Source organism: Bactrocera neohumeralis, chromosome 2 (genome assembly GCF_024586455.1).
Source record: "Bactrocera neohumeralis isolate Rockhampton chromosome 2, APGP_CSIRO_Bneo_wtdbg2-racon-allhic-juicebox.fasta_v2, whole genome shotgun sequence".
NCBI lineage: Eukaryota > Metazoa > Arthropoda > Insecta > Diptera > Tephritidae > Bactrocera > Bactrocera neohumeralis.
In genome coordinates, this window is record NC_065919.1 from 3453815 (window position 1) to 3474743 (window position 20929).

The 20929-nt window shown below is 38.1% G+C and overlaps 1 protein-coding gene across 1 annotated transcript in view; it reads left to right on the top strand.

Moving 5' to 3' along the window:
* Positions 1-20929, top strand: part of LOC126751160 (uncharacterized) — a 64044-nt gene that overhangs the window by 28803 nt on the left and 14312 nt on the right. Inside the window, exons 3-6 of the mRNA XM_050461203.1 lie at positions 2412-4029; positions 17173-17397; positions 17490-17688; positions 18514-18972. Of these exons, the coding sequence (XP_050317160.1) occupies positions 2535-4029; positions 17173-17397; positions 17490-17688; positions 18514-18972 (2378 nt within the window). The 5' untranslated portion in view covers positions 2412-2534. The remainder of the gene's footprint in view (positions 1-2411; positions 4030-17172; positions 17398-17489; positions 17689-18513; positions 18973-20929) is intronic.

A 20929-nucleotide genomic window follows, 5' to 3' on the forward strand; every position in this document is an offset into this window, starting at 1 on the left:
AAAAATACGGTCCAATGATTCCACCAGCGTACAAACCACACCAAACAGTGCATTTTTCGGGATGCATGGGCAGTTCTTGAACGGCTTCTGGTTGCTCTTCACCCCAAATGCGGCAATTTTGCTTATTTACGTAGCCATTCAACCAGAAATGAGCCTCATCGCTGAAAAAAATTTGTCGATAAAAAAGCGGATTTTCTGCCAACTTTTCTAGGGCCCATTCACTGAAAATTTCTTGATTGGACTTTCTGAATGGACCACCTAAGACGCAGCCGCGGTCAACATTTAAATGAAATTATCTTCAAAAAGTAAATGTCATGAACCAATCTAACGTTTCAAATAAAGAACCGATGAGATTTTGCAAATTTTATGCGTTTTTTTTTTAAAAAAGTTATCAAGCTCTTAAAAAATCACCCGATATAAAAAATTTCAAAAAGCTTCGGATATAATATAAAAGAAGACAAGAACTTTAAGTAAAAACGACCGAATTATGCCTAAGACAATATTTTTAATGTTGAAATACAAGTAGATAATCCCATCAAAAACGGTATACTGAATATACAAATCCACATAAATCTAAAAAGTTTATTATAGCAGAATAAAATATGGGAAAGATTAATCTATGCAAAAAATTAAAATGGAAATGTTCAGCAATTGTCAAATCGATTGGCCTTGGTGTACAGTCGAAAATTCAGTGGATTTATTCGTTCTATATAAAACTGATAAGAAACTTCCTAATAACGGAATTAACAGTAATGTTTTCATAATAACGAACAACAATAATGAAGTACGTAACCTCACTTTCCAAACATCATGTGTATTATACGCCATAAATATTTATTACACTGATTCCGAGTATTATTTAATTCGGAGAGGAACATAAAAACCTTAATGGGATTTCCACATAATTTCTCGATGACGGCCTTCGATAATCACGCTTGTGTTTTTAGCATGAATAAATATAGATGAAAATTTCGTTCTGTCGAACATAAAACGAGTGGGGTTGCCGTCTACCCACATTCACCGTCACAATCAATTCAAACTATTGCGGGAGCACAAGTGTTATAGCTTCTTGATGATGCACATACATATATACATATGAACATAAGTAGGAATGCACGTAAGTAAAACATTTATGCATGCATGCACATATTTAATAAAATGCCATTGCCATATTGGCATTCAGCATGGCAATGCGAAAGCAGGCAAATGAAAGCATTAAAGGAAATATGAAAATGATAATTTCTTCTTGCTATAATGCAATCATTAAGTGCGCCCACAACTGCATATGCATATATTATTCCCAGAAGTATTAATGCAGCAGCACTTAAGTGGGCGTATAGAAGAGGCTTTCAGTGGTTCAGCATTCGAATAATATTGATATTATTTTAAGCTTGAGTTTCTCTGCTATTAGCTGCTACTAGCTTTCAATTTGAATGCATTATTAATCCAATTAAAATTTTGAAATTTGGTTGGTTTTACGGTTGGCCGTTAAGTTGTCACTAATAAAGTGTGTGCCATTTCGAGGTTCCCTATTTTTTTTTTGAGAAAAAACGCAGAAACTTCAAACTTAATGGGGAATGCTTATTAGCATTCGAGAAAACATTCTTTGACATTTATTTTTTAAAGAGTATTTCTTCGGCCCGGTTAGGCTCTGATAATCCATCCGTTGAGTCCAATTTTCGATGACTCATTCAAACATTTCAACTGTATGTTTTGCTCCAAGGCCCAAATTGAATCGAGATTGTCCGCATAGACTTTAGACTTTACATATCCTCACAGGAAAAAGTCTAACGGTGTGATATCACACAATCTTGGTGGCCAATCGACTCTCCACGATGTTCATGTACACTCTCAGCTACACCTCCTATATTTTCTTCACTACCTACTGGTCTATTCTTCCGAATACATATTAGCCAATTATGAATGAAGTCTCCGATGTTTCCTTTTGGGTGTTGCATATATCGCGGAAGGCAACCTCAAAAACCTATTAGTCATACCGGAAAGACATAATAAACATTTGTGTTTGCGCACACGATCGTTTTATTTGTTGAAAAATATTTTGAAAATTCATAAGCAATGCTTTCGAATACAAATGTGCGCAACTGCTATTAATTAAGACCCCTGTAGGAAATCTTTTAATGATTAGGTACAAATTCTTCTTGTTTCCTGGTTATTTCGACACGGTAACCTAAGTATAAATGAGCATATTTTATTTTCTTAAGAAGTGTACTAATTGAGACTATTGATTTCCTACAAGATGCCCTTCTCTACTGCAAATATTTACTTTAACCCAGTGTCTCCGCGCATGTCATATATTGTCTTCAAAAGCTTATTGCATATTTCTTAGTTTAAAAGACTACTGATTCCATCTAATATATTCATATATTTCTTCAATTTTCTCAATTCTTTAGAGATTCACATCATAAGTCTTAAATATCTACGAAATGAATCATTCCACAACCAGGCTTCACATCGTGACAGTAAAACTGTGAGAGCTGACGTCCCATAACGCACTCGCACTGCTTTAGAATGAAATGGGTGTGCAACAAATTTTTGGTCATGGACCAAGAAGAACACTACAAACACCTACAACAACAAATGCGACTATCACACAGCCATATCGCTGTGGACTTGCAAATGCGCCACGGACGCAACTCTGGGAAGCCGACATCTGGTGTCAACCGCAAACAAATCTCAACGTCAACGTCAACGGCAGCCAAGTGGGCGATAGCAGCGTCGGCACAACAACGTATGCGTTCACAACCAATACAACAGATGCGACCGCAAGTGAAGCTGACAACACTGAGCCAACAACACCAGCAACGACATCAACGCTCCATCAGCCTTACCGCTGTATGCTGGAGCAGTTCGATGCGGCAGTGCGGCGAGCGCGCTACAAATGTCAACCAATCACGAAGTACGCTGCAACGGGAGCCACTGAGGTGGCGCAAAATGACCTTGGTGAAGGATTTGCGGCGACAGTGGCCGAGGAATCGGAGTCTGGCAGTGTCATCAGTGCGGACGATGCCAATTGCGTAATAAATACTGAAGTGCTGGTGCAACAGCTGCGGCAACCGGTGGTCAATTTTAATTTGGCACTGGCGAAGCAACAGCCATTACAGGGTGATCATATTAGTCATTTAGTTGATAGTATTAATATTAGTGACACAGCAAATGCACAATGCAAAGCAGTACAAAGGCAATTGCTATACTGTGATGAGTCTGCGGCGGCGAATGGCATATTGGATGATGGCACACGATTAGCGCACACAGATGTCGCCATGGCGTCCACCACGGACAATGCAAATTTCGTTGCAAATGGTGGCAGTAGTAATGCTTCCATAGTAGATGATTTCATTTGTTACCTGCGCATACAATACGAGGACCTAACCGCACGGCTTGTGCCGTCACCCGCCAACCAAGCAACGCAAGCCACAGCTGCATTAGATGGTTTGCTGCAACACAATTTGACTGATAGCATAAATGCCAGCGCTGAAATCGGTGAAAATCCACTGAGTAGCGCTTGGCAGCATTTCCTTAACAGCAGTCGCAGTAAATGGAATGCCGGCGATTTGTTGCCACAACTCGGCGCTCAGTTGGTCAACTCAACAGCTGTGCAAGCTAACTACAGTTGGCTGGCGGGCGCTTATGATGATGCGCTCTGGTCGTGGAATGTCTTTGATGAGCTCAGCAATGACAACGAGTCTGTGCCGGTTAGTGTTAGCAGCAGCAGCAGCAGCAGCGATGTTGGCAGCAGTTCACTGGCAACTCTGTGGGGACCCCGTAATCTCAGCAACGACTATGCGTTGAGTAATAAGCTAACGCGGCAACATGATTACGAGTGGATATTCCTTTGTGTCATATTCTTCATATTTGCGGGTGGTCTCGGCAATATTCTAGTCTGTTTGGCTGTGGCACGCGATAAAAAATTACAAAACGTCACCAACTACTTCCTCTTCTCGCTGGCGATAGCCGATCTGCTGGTCAGCCTGTTTGTGATGCCGCTGGGTGCGATACCAGCCTTTTTGGGTAAGTAAGCTTTGATAATTGTGAGTTTGTGCAAGTGAATTAATCTATTATTTCCATAACTTAAAGCTTTCCCAGGATATTTCGAAAACTGTCTCAACTGTAAAAACCACGCTCTATGCGAGTTATTCTTAAAGTGAGACTTTCCCAATCTTATTGCGTAAATGAAGTTAGTCTATAGCTATCATAAGCCGATAGGCACTTTACAGCGATACGAACTCGCATCCATTTTTCTTTGGACTTTTCCAGTGTTTTTGCTCAATATTTGTTCAATAATCGAATTTCGGGTTCTAAATAGTTTATAAGCACCACCAAGCCGTCAATTCTTCACAAGACTTATTCTATAGTATCTTATTTTAAATATTAGGGAGGCTTATAGGTCGGTTCTTAGCGTAAGTGAGCCTTTAATTTTTCCAAGCATTCACAAATTCCCCGCAACTCAGTCAGTAGCCCATTGGCTCTCGAAGTTCTACAAGTTTTCAACTAGGCTATTTGCGCTCAGGGTATCCACTTATTTTCATTCTTCATTCACGCAGTTGGAAGATATATTTCGACCATAGTTTAAAGAAGCTCTAGACGTCATTAACTGCTTTACTCATTACAGAAATTAGATCAACATTTCAAACTTGAGTCTGGTTACAGAAAGTTTTTCAAGAAATACACATTTATTTTCTTACTAGTCGGTATAAATCCGGAACCTTTATCGGATGTTTCGTGGCGCAGACTGAATTTTTGTACACTGAGACCTAAATTTCATGTTAGTAACGCACAAAGTCTCCGGCAGTAAAATCGCCAAAGATATTAATAATATCTTGACTTACTATCGAGCACAAACTGAAATAATAACTGACACTTCGTCCTTCCATTCTGCCGGGAATCAGAGCAAAGCCTAATGGAGCAGATTTATTATTAACTGCCGGAGTGGTATTGAGTATACTCATGTAATGAAAATTACAAAAACAAAAGCACACCAATGCCGCTTTGCATTACAGATACAGAATTCTGGCAAACAAGTGCTCCATAGCGCAATACTTTCTCATTTTTTAATACTGGAGCTGTAAGAGTATCTAGGTACATGTGTTTTTCGTAGAACAGATTGTCACGTTTTTTATTGCCCACCATAAATTCGAGTAAAAACGCAAAGGACATTTTCAAATTAAAACTTACACAACTGTCAATAGTCCGCTTACTCATTCTGTGGCTTTTAATTCTGCGTTTTTTCTTTTCTTCTGAGCCACTAAAAGCATTCGAATTCGATTCCACTCTGAATTTTTTTTTCTATTTTCATACAAACCATTACAAATCTCTGACTGCATGACATAACAGCTTAAGTCGAGATAAGACTCAGTAGTGGCGTTGAAACACATTCCATCCCCATATGAAAACTGTATATTAATAATTCTTACGCACTTCCAGGAGCAATTTAACGTCAAAGGCATTAAGTTATGGGAGAATTTTCGTTAAAGAACGATTGTTACCGAACTTGAAGCTTGAATCGAAATTTCCGAAAATCTATTTAAGCTGTTTTCCCTTGCAACCGCTGGTATCGGATTTTTAAGTGTCCCTTTGGCTCCTAATACCTTTTTTGTTCGTAAAAATCTTTAACAAATAGTTTATCATTTATTTATTTTACTATAATCAATACGCTTAAAAGCAAGAAAATGAAAGTAAAAGTTGAAAACTAGTAAATTTGTTGGGGACAAGAAAGCCAAACGGCGATTGGGGCGCAAATTTTCTTTTGTTGTTTGTCTCCTTGTATATTTGTATGTTTGCGCCTTGAAGAGTTTTACTTACTTAAGTAGTCACAGTAAAAGTTTATCTAAAACACAACAAACAATGTGAATTTGCACTGAAGTGTTTCGGTCAAAGTTTATATATAAGTATATTTAAGAGCAGTTTAACCTTAATTTTGCTTGGAAATACACTCACATACACAATAAGTTAAGCAAACAACAACAAATAGATGTGTATATAAAAATCGGTGTTGGTATCTTGTCAGGGCCGACAAACTGGCTAGCTTTCGAAACACATGTTGTTTCTTTAATTTTCACATGCCAAAGAGAGATTTTGGCATTACTTCGCGCCTTAATAATATTTGTATCCTAAATGTGAAGGTTGGCAGGTAAGAGAAATACACTTAAAAGCACTTATATAAACAACTTTGCAGCTTAATTCAAGGTTTTTGATGGCGGCATTTACTTTACGATTGCACGTTTTCGGTTCTAGAGCATAGAATGGTACTTCCTTTAATTAACAAAAATACAATTAACTTCGTTAGAACAAAAGAACACAAAGAAAACGGTGATCTCATCGCCAACAATATTCTAGCTCAGTTCTCAAGAAAAATCTGGCGTCATAATGACAATTTTCGTGATACAGTCCATTCATCAAATTTTTAGAGCTAAACGTGATTGAATTGCTGTTCTCACTTCACCGCTATCAGATATTTCAGAGTATCCAACAACTGCGTGAAAAGTACAAAGCTCCATCAATCGACCACATCCATTGATCAGAGCAAAACAACAACACTGCTGCCAAAAGAAGTATTCGATCTATATATTCTATTCGATTCTTTCTTTAAAATGTATCGATCTGCAATGGCTAGCCTCATCGTCATGCCTAACTGCGGAGAATTCCCTCCTAAAAGTTAAAAGTTATACATTATTTCAATCATAAGTGACACTCCGCGAAGAAAAGGACTTTGAGTTACAAGAACAAAATTATATAGTCGACCCCCCCCAAAATCCTACTCTGGATCCGCGCCTGCTGTCTTAGAGGATTAACATCACCTACAACAGCAACTCCTATACATAACCCCACACTTATTCCTTCATGTCAATCTTCATTCGGTGTCAAACGCAACACCTTCCTAACCAAACGTCACCGATTCTGAATGAAGGAAAGAGTGAAGAACCTGTTGAAGCATATAGTAGGGCTACACATAATATCCGTCGTCGTGAATAACTTTCAGTGATGAACGTCACATTTACACTTCACCATAAGCATCACAGATAGAAAATCGGTAACGTAATCTGATGCCCTATGTGAGAAGAGTATTCGGGTACTTTAACCATTTTGACAACCACAAACTAACATAGTAGAAGGTTTTAAATAAATATAGCATTTCTCTTGAGGATCTGGAAAATATACGAACAAACCATTGCTGAAAAGAAAGCAACATTTTATCAAAAATCACCACTGACTTATCAAATAAGCCTCGTTCATGTGAAAATCGAATCAAAACGCATTGAAGCGTATCAATGAAAAATTTATATAACCACTTACTCAATCGCTATTGGCATTGAAAAATGATATTCATATAATATTTTCACTGTGTTTATTCTAAAGATGATTTTTGCAAACACACAGTACCGTTACACCAGCAGCACAGCGCAGTAATATTATCGCAATTCGAGAAGAGCAAACATTGCTGGATGCCATGTATGCCATTTTACTGGCGGTTGGCCAAATAAAATAGTCGAAATTTGCGGTGCTTTTCGGTTGTTGTTTGCATACAGTGGAGTGCGTAAAACGTGCAGGCAGTGCCTTTAGTAGGGCGTAATGTTAGTATTGCTCAAAAATATTGTAGAATTTGGCATCGCTTACTAACATTTTTTTCACACAACTGTAGGAAGATACGTGTTCGCAAATGCAATCATATTGAAGCGCTTATAAAAGTAAAGCGAACACAATCGACCGGAAATAAAATATAGTGCAGACTGTAGCTTGGCAGAGAAACCAGAACCCACCTCGCACTTCTGTAGAAATTCCAGTGTTTGTTTGCATGCAATTTGCACAGAGAGGCGCATATGTTTTGGTCATGTATGCGCGTCAAATGATGTTGTTGGCAGTCATTTACTTCTTTCCATACATAAAGTCTTTATTTATATTGTACTCGTATATAAGAAATCTTGCCAAATTGGATTCTAACAAGTAGACTAGCTTTGCAAAACAAATGGCTGCAATGCTCCGTGTTGTCTAGCGTATCTAGCCCAGCGAAATAAAATCACATAAAACGTAATCCAAATCGAATCCGACAAACATCAAATACAAATTCAATTACAATGCACATGAAACCATCGAACAATTGCAATAACAAATAAATATTTTTCTTTGCTCGCCAACAAAGGCGTGTGCCAAAAAGGGAAAATATTAATTTAAAATCAGAATTAAAAAAATTACATTGCTTTTGGGGACATACTCATGAGAAGTAGTAAAATGGATTTTCAATTAAAATAATTATTCTCACTTTATTTTACTAATTGCGGACACACACTCTTCGTGCGAGAGTGAGAGTTCCATTTAGATTTCTCAAAGTATCAAAAGTTTCAAGTTTCGCTCAAAGTTGAGACCCTCCAGTCCAACCTTGAATTCGGTTCTTCTGATCAAGCAATCTAACATAGAAAAAATGTTTTTCACCGCCGCACAGAGTGACTTGAATAGCGCTGTGTGATTGTTGATTCGTAGCAAAAAAAGTGAGACTTCTACTTAACCAGAGCTTCACTGAAGTTCAACGAAGCATTCGAAGAAGTTGCCACAAATCTCTTAAAAAATTTCGACTGAGGAGGATTCCTATATAAATTAAAATTAGAATTAGTTGTTCACATTGTACAGACAGCTTTATTCGTTTTCTATTCGCCATGTTCGGCAATGCAAGCAAAATTCCTCTGCAATCTGACTTTGCCATCCCTGTTTTGTTAGAATTATACGGTTGTATGAAATAGTTTAACGTCTCGTTTCGAGAGATTTTCTCAAGACAATCGTATAAAAGTAACCAAAACATACCCAAATGACAACCGGAAAAGAATTGTCAACTCGGCAAATTTCATTAAAATGATGCATCTCTTAAAGAAGATTTGTGCTGTTATAAGAAATGATTCTACAAAATATTTATTGCATTTTAATATACTTGTCAATTCCCGTCACATACACAGTCAACTACACCAGTCGTTACTAATCATACATCAATATCCCATCGGAAAGTATTCTAGTAAAGGTTAGATTAAATTAATATTAGATTAGGTTTGATTTTTCCGTAGGCTATTGAGTCACGCATAGACCAGTTTTGGTCCTTTGCGCCACCAGATGGAGTTCCCTTACGAAGTTCATGAGGCGTAGTCATTCTTTAGGATGCCAATTTCAACAGTCTCTGTGGCCTCAGAAACGATACCTCTTCCAGTGTCTCTTACTATGGGGTTGCAAATGCTAAAAGCATAGACTTGCCAATGCGAATGAATAGATAATGGTTTGTCAAAAAAGTCTTGCGGTATTTTATTGAATTTTTTTTTATTGAAATTGAAATGAATTTTTGATGACTCATGCCCAGCTCTTGACCGATGCTACGGCTGCTACTATGCCGGTCTCTTTCGACCAATTCAGCGATTTTATCGCAATTTTCGACGACAGGCCTTCCGGAACGTGGCGCATCTTCGACCACCTCTACACCAGAACGAAAACGTCGAAACCATCGTTGTGCGGTGGAAATGGAAACTGTATCGAGTCCATAAACTGCACAAATTTTATTGGCGGCTTGAGATGCATTTTTGCCTTTATCGTAGTGTACTGTAAAATATGCCGTATTTTCTCTTTATTTTGCTCCATGTTTGCGACGCTATAACTCACGAACGACTTAAAAGAAACGACAATCAATGCGCGTGAAATGAGCTTTCCAAAAAGGTATAGCATGACCCGATGCGACTAAAACTAGAACTACGCGCTTTCAGCGCCAACTAGCGAAAATACCGCAAGACTTTTTTGACAACCTATTATTATACATGTCAACTCAAATACTCCTTAAATTATTTTCGTTTTCATTTCACATATGTTCTGAATAATACTCGAACCACACACATAAAACTAATATTTATAGTGAACTACTGCAAAATTTGTAGCTCCCACTAAAAACAAATCACAATTTTAGATAATCATTTACATTCAAATCAGCTTTCTTGCCCGAATTCAACACTTTCAATAATTTTTCGCTTCAACACGCAAGCAAATGAGACACATGAAGCTAAAATTCAACCGACCATCGAATTTGACATAAATCGCAACAGTTTGGTAAAGTAAAATACGGAAAATCCAAGACATCAGCAAAGTAGTAAAAAGGAAGGCAATGAAAATAAGTCACTTTAAACCACAAAACGGGACACACGAAACTGAAAGCATTGGTCAACCGAACTTCGAAGGGCGCCAGCAATAACTAAATAATTCATATATTTATTACTGAATCTGTAGCAGAAGCTTATGTTTTTCAGCGCTTACCGTAAGTGCAGCTTAGCAGGTTAGCGGTCAGCACAAAAAAGGGATAACAACAACGAAAACTCATTTTAGCCAACTAATGACTGGTGAACATTCATCAACGCTAACGGTACACACAGCAAGTGTACGGTCGGCTAATCGATTTGCGGCGACGGAAGTTTCTATAAATTCTAACCAAAGCTACCTAAGTATCTACATAAGTAAAGGATATTTTATGCCATGTGGATGTTATTTTATGTGGAAAATCGCAAGAATAAGCGTTTTCAAGCAAAAAGAAAAGTTTAAAATGAATTATGGCAAAATGAAGGGACAGCCATTTCGAAGCGATAAAAGTAAATTTGATTTTAAGCATTCAATCTTTAGCTTAGGGTTCAGCATAACCATATTGTAATAAATGGGTTTAATGTTAGCTGCTGCCGAGGGAGGCACGGGTATACGCTGCTGGGATGTAGTACGTAAAACAGTTTTCATTTTAATGTTTCTAATATATTAAAGCTCAAAATAAACATTTTATTTATGGTTACCTTAGAATACTTGTGCACCTTAAGCCATGTTTTTAGAAATCATTCAACTTGCCGCACTTCAGTGCGAGCCTGTGCTAACTGAAACTAATAAATCACAACTTTTTCCCATTTCTATCATTTCTTGTGAAATTGCATTGCAAAACTGTGGCAACAATGTGCGTAGTCATTTATTTTTACAAGCATATAATTAGCGTATCCCAATTGGCTACAAAATAAATAATCGTTCAGAGCCAGAAGCCCGAAGCTGCAATAATTGCTTTCACAGGACCACTTAAATGCACTTACAGACATAATTACTCACATGCTCTTAGAGCGCACACCGCCATACACCTCAATATGTAGGTATGTACACTAGCTCTTCGTACTTTAACATACAGGGTGGTACATATTGCGCTTTTATTTTAGAGTTCAAAAATTGAACAAAATCGATTTTATAGCGATAGCACTGTTGTAGGTATTTGAGAAAGACTGTTGTAGCTACTACCAGGTACCGTGGGTTTGAAACTCGACTAAGCCAAAAATATAAAAGATAGTATTTTTAAAGATATTGTCGAATATTTACAGGTCACCATAAATAATTTTCTCGTATAATCGATCTGAAGACAGTACATGTGCTGTTCGAAGACAACTTAATACTTTTAGGTGTCTTCACTTGTCCAAATACATACAAAAGAATGCTGAAAAGAGAAATAGAGAAACAGCTAAGCAAGAGTTGCAATCGCCAAATAACAGCCTACTATATTAGTCAACGTTGTGACCCATTTTCCGAGACCTTAATGATATATTCCAGCCCTATCACTCGAACAGTTTGCTCGCCTTAGGGCACTTTACAACAATGCCTTATAAAAAGATGCACTTTCATCGCGGTTAGATCGCTTTGACCACACTTAAACCTCTTCCGTTACTTGAAATGACTTTTATAATAATATTAAGGTAAGACAATGTGGTTACAATGGCCTTCGATTACCAAAAATCCACATCAACCGAGTTATAAATACTGTTCCCCATAGCATTTATGTTTTCCGAGCAAAATCGCTGGAAAAAATAGATTTGCATTATTCCCCGATTCGCTACGAAAGCTAATGTCTTCCATTTTCTGCTGTAGAGAAGAGATACTAATCAAAATTTCGACAGTGTAGGAATCAATAAATCATTTCATGAACCATTCTCTATATACATATGTATTTTTAAGTAGCTATGGCAACATTGCGGCAAATGCAGAATAGCTTACTGGTACATTTGGTAGAAACCATCGCTGAATTACATTTTCTAAGGAATCAATAAATTAAAACATTTACCATTTTCCATTTCAACTTTTAGACACCAAACAGACGTTAACGAAATATAACATACCACCCTTCGTTAAGTATACAAATATAATTTATGCGCTCGTAGGACTCAGTAATTACTAACTGCCCAACACATATGTATGTACTTTTGCTGCCGAGTTGTCATTTCATAAAATTTACGAGACACACTTAAGTGCTAACTAAGCTACTTATATACAAGATGGAGTGTGTAGGTGTGCGATATATACAAGTATTTACAAGTCCGCAGGCAAAATTACTTTTGTATGCGACATTCTTAAGGGCCAATACAGTTATAATTACATACACATATAAATACCAGAGCACACGTGCACTTATGTGCCTTTGTTTGTGCGTACACGTGTGTTTACATTAATATTACTGGATACATTTCATTAATATTCCCCACTAAATCGGAAACAACACACGCAGATTTGTTGCTAATCAAAGCCGTCCTTAGCAATTAGTCGTTCAATTAACCTTACGTGAACACGTGCAGAGTCATAAGATTCGACCTTAAAGCATTTTGATTGTGGCCAAAATAATTACCACAGAAATAATATAGTATGTGTAGTGGAGTGAATAAAATATTATTTTACTCTAAACAAACTTTTTGAAATGCTGTCAAAAAAAATTTCAAATCACCCTCGAATGTGAGAGGGTTAAAATTTTTTGGAACATTATTTCTCAAAACATGAGAAACCTTCACTTAGATAGAATACCTTTCACATATAAAAATGTTTCCATAAAAAACTTGACTTTGATTGGTCAATTGTTACGACAGCAATATGCTATTGGGAACCGATTGAAGCAATTTGTTCAAAAATTTCGTGAAGATAGCTTGTCATACGGTTTTCCGTACAAGATAATACCAGTTCAGGAACACAGGCGTTGTTAAAAATCGATCAAGAAATCAGTATGTAATTTGCTCATGATCGATGGTATCAGCTAATGTTACAGACTCCGCTGACCTCATATCAAAATAATACGACGACTAAAATTTTGTTGATGAATAGTTTGCAACGCTAGACTTATACGAATAATGCTACTATTTTTCAATATTTTAATGGCCTTATAGGGAGCCACAATTCAATATGTCTCAAACGATGATCAGAAGGTAACATACAAGTACATTATGCTAAGGTGGTAGGACTGCCCTCAATTATTTACTATGTATGAGCTAGTTTGCTTACAGGAGCTGCTTAAGTTGGTTCACCTCAGTAGTGCGCTGCGGTTTTTATAATGGATGAAAATATCCAACAAAGGGTTTGTGTCAATTTTTGTTGCCTCGTAGAAGCCCATCTCCTTATTTGCGAAGAACTCGGACAGCCACTTTTCACAAGCCTCTTTTGAGTTCAACTTTACACCAACAAGGGCGTTTACCATGGAGACAGGAACAGGTGGTAATCACTAGACGCTATGTCTGGGCTATAAGGTGGATGCGATAAAACCTCCCATCCGAGCTCCCGTAGCTTCTGACGAGTCATCAACGAAGTGTGTGGTCTGGCCTTGTCCTGGTGGAACACTACACCCTTTCTGTTGGCCAAACGGTCCTTTCGCCTGCTTCAAACGGTCCAGTTATTTGCAGTAGATGGTAGAATTAAGCGTCTGGCCATATGGGAGCAGCTCATAGTGGATGATTCCCTTCTAATCCCACCAAACACACAGCAACACCTTCCTGGCCATCAATCCCGGCTTGGTCACTGTTTGGGACGATTCACCGCCCTTCAACCACGACCGTTTTCACTTGTTATTATCGTATGTGATCCATTTTTCGTCGCCAGTCACCATCCGCTTCAAAAATGGATCGAGTTCGTTCCGTTTCAGCAGCATATCGCAGGCGTTGATTCGGTCCAAAAGGTTTTTTTTGCGTCAAATCATGCAGCACCCAAACATCAAGATTTTTTGTGTATCTAGCCTTCTGCAGATGTTTTAAAATGGTTTGGTGGCTAACTCCCATCTTCTGGGCGATGTCACGAGATGCCACATGCCGGTCTACAAGTAACTCGATGTTTTCCATGATTTAATCGGCATCCGCCGGCACAGGTCTTCCGCCAGCTGGCTTATCCATGGTGTCGTTTTCACCCGCTCTGAATCTTCGAAACTATTCCTCTGCAGTTCGATGTGATGAAGTACCATCCCCCAAAACATCATTAATCTCACGGAACGTTTCTCTAGCGGACTTGCGTTTAACGAAGGAAAACTTTAAAATAGCGCGAATTTCGGCGTTGGTCAACTCCATGTTTACACGTCTATAACTTCTGAAACCAATATCCAAACTAATTATGAATAGCGTCGTTATGTAGGTTATATCAAGACATTTCAAAGATGTATAGTATTGCCAGATACGAGCTCTGTAGCGCTTTATACATAGCCGCGAAATTCAAAAGACAAAAAGGCGGAAGGGTCATACATATTTGATAACCTATTATTAAAAAGTGATGGATATAGTGCTTGAAAATCGTCAGGCAAGAGTTAGATAGTTAGCGAGAAAGCTCGAGTCCGTTCGAATGATGTTGGTGGATATTTTTGGTATGAAACGCCTTTTGCTCGACTCGTCCCAATAAAGTTTAATTTTTTCAAAAAGAGTACAGTACACAGATCTCTATGGACATGCTTCATGGTGCAGTGCGGTTCCGATCCCATATTCATACAGACCATTACAACTGCCGATGAGACATGGTCTTTGAAAGCAACAAAATAAATACTGATGAATAATTAAATATTTTGCGTTTTATTTACAGTTTCCGTGTACTTTTTTGTCACAATATGGAAAAATATATATGAATCAGATTGTTCAAATAGTCTGTCAGATATATTATTCAAATGTACTTTTCTTATTACATATGCTGATTTTGGCACCTGAAACAAACATTCTTCAATAAACACTTATTATACCTAAAAATAAATGTTTTGCAATTTCATTCTAAAATTTTGGAGCACCAAAAACAAATATAACTTCGGGCAAAAAAACTAATCAAAAACTGAAACTTTCCGCTGAAAATCAGTAAAGTTTTTTCATGAAATAAATTTGCTTTTCCGCTAAAAATAACAGAATTAAAGGCACAACCGTTAACTTTGCATTAAATTTTCAGACTTTTAGCTGAATGTAGCAAATTCCAATTTAAATATTCCATCCACATTTTTATCTTAAACAACACATTGAAATTGGCTACTGCTGTGTTGAGGTATTTAAGGAACACATACTAAAATAAATCCTTGTTTCGCACAGATGTAAATAATCCCAAGCAACATTAAAAGTATCGGAGTCGCATCTCAACACACAGACCACCGACCATGTAAGAGAATAATGTTGTAAGAATTTAACAATCTGATTTCATTTGTACAATGAAATGTTTAGACGCATAACATATGTTGCCATGCACGCCACACACACATCCTCAAGGCAATATTGCAAATGGAACGCAGCTCTTACATTATCATATTACGTAACAAATGCACTTCTAGTGGTCATGCAAACGAAAATGTGCTTGTTTTATTCGCCACTTCAGTTGCTACGCGTAAAATCTAACCTTTTTCGGCGAAATATTTTTAACCTTTTAATGTATTCGCCAAAGAAACATACATACAAATGCGCATATAACGCAACACACGCGCTTGAGAAATCCGAAACCCTTTACGCACTAAGCAAATGTGAAACGTTAATCCTTTTAGGACTGCTTTTACACTTTTGTGTTCTGGAATCTTATTTCTAAAGCACACACACAGCGCAACACATTCACGCATACATATTCGATTGACTTAGGTGTGATTTAACCGTTGCTAAAGTTTGTGATGTAGATTAATTGCTGACTGACGCTCAATCCGAAGGCGGACACTGTGTTAGCGATTGACCTTTTCAACTCACGTGAAAAGTAATATTTTGTAGTTGTACTCGTACTCTTCCATATAGTACACTATCGCGTAGCAGGAATTTGAACGATTTTGATTTTTCTTTCGTAAATTGGTGCTTTCACCATTCTTAGCAAAGACTTTCCAGTTTTGATTTCATATTCAGTTGCAGTTAGCTGCGTCTGCAGTTTTTGGAGCGCATGTATGGCTTTCAGAGGCTGGTTGAGAACACACATAGCATTAATTCACTTTTAGTTGGAAGTGATAATAGGTTAAGGTAATTGGCACTTCATGTTGCAACTTGATAGAAATTCGAAATTGCAAAAGCATATCTTTCTAATTTTCAACATCAAATTCTCTCACCATCAATTAGTATGACTTGCTCTGTTCACCTCTGTTATTGCCTTTTTATTCGCAAAAAAATATTTATCTGGCGTTATATAACTGAATATTCACTAAATTTCTGAAATAAAGAATATTTTCATAGATCAGTCACATTTCTACTCAAACGAATGGTTGCTTTAAAGTGTCTTGTACCCGCAACTATATTACATACAGAGTATAGGAAAATAGTGTAAATATCAAAAAAGCATGAAAGAGCTTCAATTAAGAACTATCTTTGTTATTCAGAAAACTTTCACTTTATTTGGTGCGAACAATGGTCGGTTAGCAAAATTTCGTCACAAAAAAGATTAATTAAATTTTCTGCCACTATTTGTAATGGTAACTCTACTCGCTGCAAAGTTTCGAAAACTGCAAAACCAGCTGCAAATTTTCCCTTTCGACCCAACCGACCGAGATAAACATTTCTATTTTCATTTCCTTTTCAATTAACTCGACTGTACTACTTTGGAGCCGCTGCCTTTCCCTTTGCCGTTCAGCAGATAGTTTTCCCCTGCAGTTTTATTCCATTGCAAAGTTTTTATGCTCGCTTTAGTGTAACCTTGAACTTTTTGACCCAGACAGGGGTGTTCTTCAGCTGCAGCTATTAATTGTTTCATTGACAACAGCAACTACAACCTATTGACCTCATTTCGACTCCGTATATTTTCTACGCACACTTTGAATGCCTAACCACCCTCTTCCAATGGTTTGCGCTCATTTACTTCCGCACTTTGATGTGCAAATGTTTTCACCCTTCTCTGGTTCATGTTTTAATATTTAAAATAATACTTTTCTCCATTTTGTTGTTTTCCTTCAAGGTTACTGGCCGCTCGGCTTCGTTTGGTGTAACATTTATGTGACGTGCGATGTGCTGGCTTGCTCCTCGAGTATCCTGCACATGTGTTTCATCAGTCTGGGACGATATTTGGGTATACGAAATCCGCTGGGATCGCGGCATCGTTCGACGAAACGCTTGGCTGGCATTAAGATTGCCATTGTGTGGGTTATGGCAATGATGGTCTCGAGCTCAATAACAGTTTTGGGTAAGTATTGGACAAAGTCTGGTTCCCATATAAATCAAGCTTGATTTGATTTTTCTGTAATAATTTTTTCTTCCTCTTTTCTCTTCTGTCAGGCCTCGTCAATAAGCACAATATCATGCCGGCTCCGAATATTTGCGTCATAAATAATCGCGCATTCTTCGTGTTCGGCTCGCTGGTGGCGTTCTACATTCCTATGCTGATAATGCTCACTTCCTATGCTCTGACAATACCACTGCTACGTAAGAAAGCTCGCTTTGCGGCCGAGCATCCAGAAAGTGAACTCTTTCGACGGTAATTGCAAGTCTTAATAATATCTTAATATTTATTTTTAATGACAAGGAACAAGTGAATGCAACAGCAGTAGAGACTCACGTTAGTTTGAACAAAAGACCTGGTTATCTTAAACAGTAACCCTAATTAACTAAAATTTACATCGGGTCTGAATCAATTAAGGTCTAAAGCCCTCAGATCATGTTAATTTCTTACCATTAGAGAGGCAACTTAGGGGAACGAGAATCAGATTTTACATTTTTATCGGCATAATATGGCGGACTTAAATAAAATAATATTATTCAACCAAATTCCTTCTACAAAAATCGGATTCTATCTAATATCATTGATGAGATAAAAGTCTGTAGTTGTCGATTTTTTAGTTATCAAATGGGAGGAGGCTTAAAACTTCTAAGAAAATCCATTATCAGAAACAGACGCACGAACTCATCGGACCCGTCAATGATACGCCCTTTACTCTTAGTTTTAAGTCTAAGCCAAATATTCTTGATTAATAATATACTATTTAGTTAGTAATAAACATTTAAACCGATTTTTAATTTAAATTGATTGTAAACACTAAATTAAAAATGAAATTTGCAACATTTCTGAGAAGATCAAAAAATTCCCAAGCAGAAATTTTATATTTCCACTAACAAATTTCATTAAAATCTCATCGCGATGCTTGCTTACACTTCATCATTCTACAATTATTTTCACGTTAGTAAATATTTTCATAGAATTTCTGCTTCAAAATTAATGGTAGTTGTTGGTTGCACTTGCAAAATTGCGCATTTTCATGAAAATTCCATATATTTCTTCTTTCTACACGTTTTTCACCACCAGCTTGGGTGGCCGTTTCACCATACGACCGCAGCACAGCCAGCAGCAATTGCAACTGCCCAACAACAGCTTCCGCCGTAGCAACAATAGTCACACCAGCTACAGCAAATATTGTAGCAGCGATAGCAATCGCAATTTCAGCGCCAAAAACGATGGAGACATTAGCGCCACGGGCAACGGTGATTGCGACAAGCAACAAACGCACGGCTTGCGACACGCCAACACAGCAAACTATTCGAATGGTTGTGGCAAAGCGGACGGTGGTGGCAATAGCTTTGGCGGTGCGCTCTTCAAATGCCGCACCAGCTTTCGGCGCAGCGGCATGCGTCACACTTCATCGGCATCGGTGCGCATTAAGTCGCCAACACGCGACATTGGCGGCATGGATCGGTTGACGCAATCGCAATCGGCACAACACAGCAGCTACTGGCGCACACACGGCAATCCGAACATAATGGACAGGTAAGTGCATTGTCAGGCAAGTGACGGCGGTTTGCGAGCGATCAAAAGCAGAAAGGCTGCACAAAAGGCCTTAACTAGGGGGGCAATAAATACAGCGGCATAAAGGTGCCTTCTTATGGTCGATTAGTCGAATTTTCCATGACTAGGAGCAACTTCGGTGTTTTGCTAATGTAAGAGCGCCTAATCTCGTCTGCGAAAATTTTTAAATTTATATGATATTCTTCAATCAGAAATCCTAGGAAACTTAATGTAGTAGAATTCATATGCTGAAGGTTTACTCACATTAGAACACATAATCTTAAAGTCATATCTTCTGACTCAGGTAGAGGCACTTTTGACAAACTAAAGTATTATTTTCAAAGTTTGTTCATCATGTCGATGATTTTCGATGAGCTTTTTCGCTTATTATAGATCTATTTAGAGACAGAATTTAGGTATTTTTAGTCATTGTTTTACTTACCAATTCCAACAAGGCAAGATCTTAGAAATAACTGGCCTCAGCCGGAGGCAATTCTGGGCGATTTCGGTCGCGTAGAATCGCCTATTGTGAGGCAAGTCATCTTATGATAGAAACAGAAAACAAACTTTGAATGCTCAGTGGATCACATAGAAAGGTTTTTGGATGATTGAGTCCAAGTGTGTAAGTGGGAACGCAATGTGATTACTACTTTTCAGAGTACGAGAGGGAGGCACTAGAATTGGATGCAAACCTAATAAACACATTACAAACTGTCGAACATTTAAAAAATTTTGAAGAACAAATTTCGCTTGCGCGATTATAGCCAAGTTAGCAACAGTCCGCAGGCGTTTATTCTTTTCGCAATGTGGCGCTGATTGGAGATTCAAAGCGAGGCCAGGTCCTTCTCCATCTGATATTTCTAACTGGAGTGTTTTCGTCCAAACGCACGACATGACTTAGCTAGTGCAGTTGCTGTCTCTTATTTCGTTGAACTACAAGTATGTCAATATCGAATTCGTTATTTGCCGTGGCCAACGCGCAAAGGACCATAAATCTTTCGCTGAACCTTTCTCTCTAAAACTCGCATCGTCGACTCATCAGTCGTTGTCATCGTCCATTCCTCTCATATTAGTTTTGCGGGGATACCTAATTCAGACATCGCGGCATAAAGGCAGCCTTCTTTTCGTGCTGTCGAAAGCAGCTTTGAAATCGACGAAGGGGTGGTGTGTATCGATTCTCCTTTCACAGTTCTTTACCAAGGTTTGGCGTGAGGTGAATATCTGGTCGTTTGTGGACTTTCCTATTTTGTGAGGCCTAAAGCCACACTGATAATGTCCAATCAGTTTGTTGACGGTGGGCTTTAATCTTTCACACAATACGCTCGATAGAACCTTATATGCGATGTTTAGGAGACTTATCCCACGGAAGTTGGCGAAAATTGTGGGATCTCCCTTTTTGTGGATTGGGTGGAGCACACTTAAATTTCAATCGTTGGGCATGCTTTCGTCCGACCATAGACAGCGACAAAGAAGCTGATTCATGCTCCTTATCAGTTCTTCGCCACCGTGTTGGAATAGCTCGGCCGGCATTCCAGAATCCATAAATATATATCAGGTACAAATAAAAAATAAGATGAGTGTCTTCAGGTGAAGCAACCGCTCCTTACTGGGTTGCACAATTCCACTTATGAGCGTCGATGAAGGTTATCACAGTGATTGTGCCAAAGAGACAGATTTAGACGGAGCCTTAGAAAATAGCAAAATGATTTCAGATAATCGTAAAATGGGCTAGAGAAAGAAGGTATTAAAATAAAACAACGAACGTAACACAAATCAATGAAAACGAGGACCGAATGGCATTAATTTCTGCATTCACCATACCTTCCAGCCTCAGAGTTAGTATTTAATCCTCAGGCCTGAAGGAAATGCACGTTGTAAAGAAGTTGCCGAGACTAAAGCCTGTTTCGAAGAACTGTACCAAATGTAACACAAAAGCGTC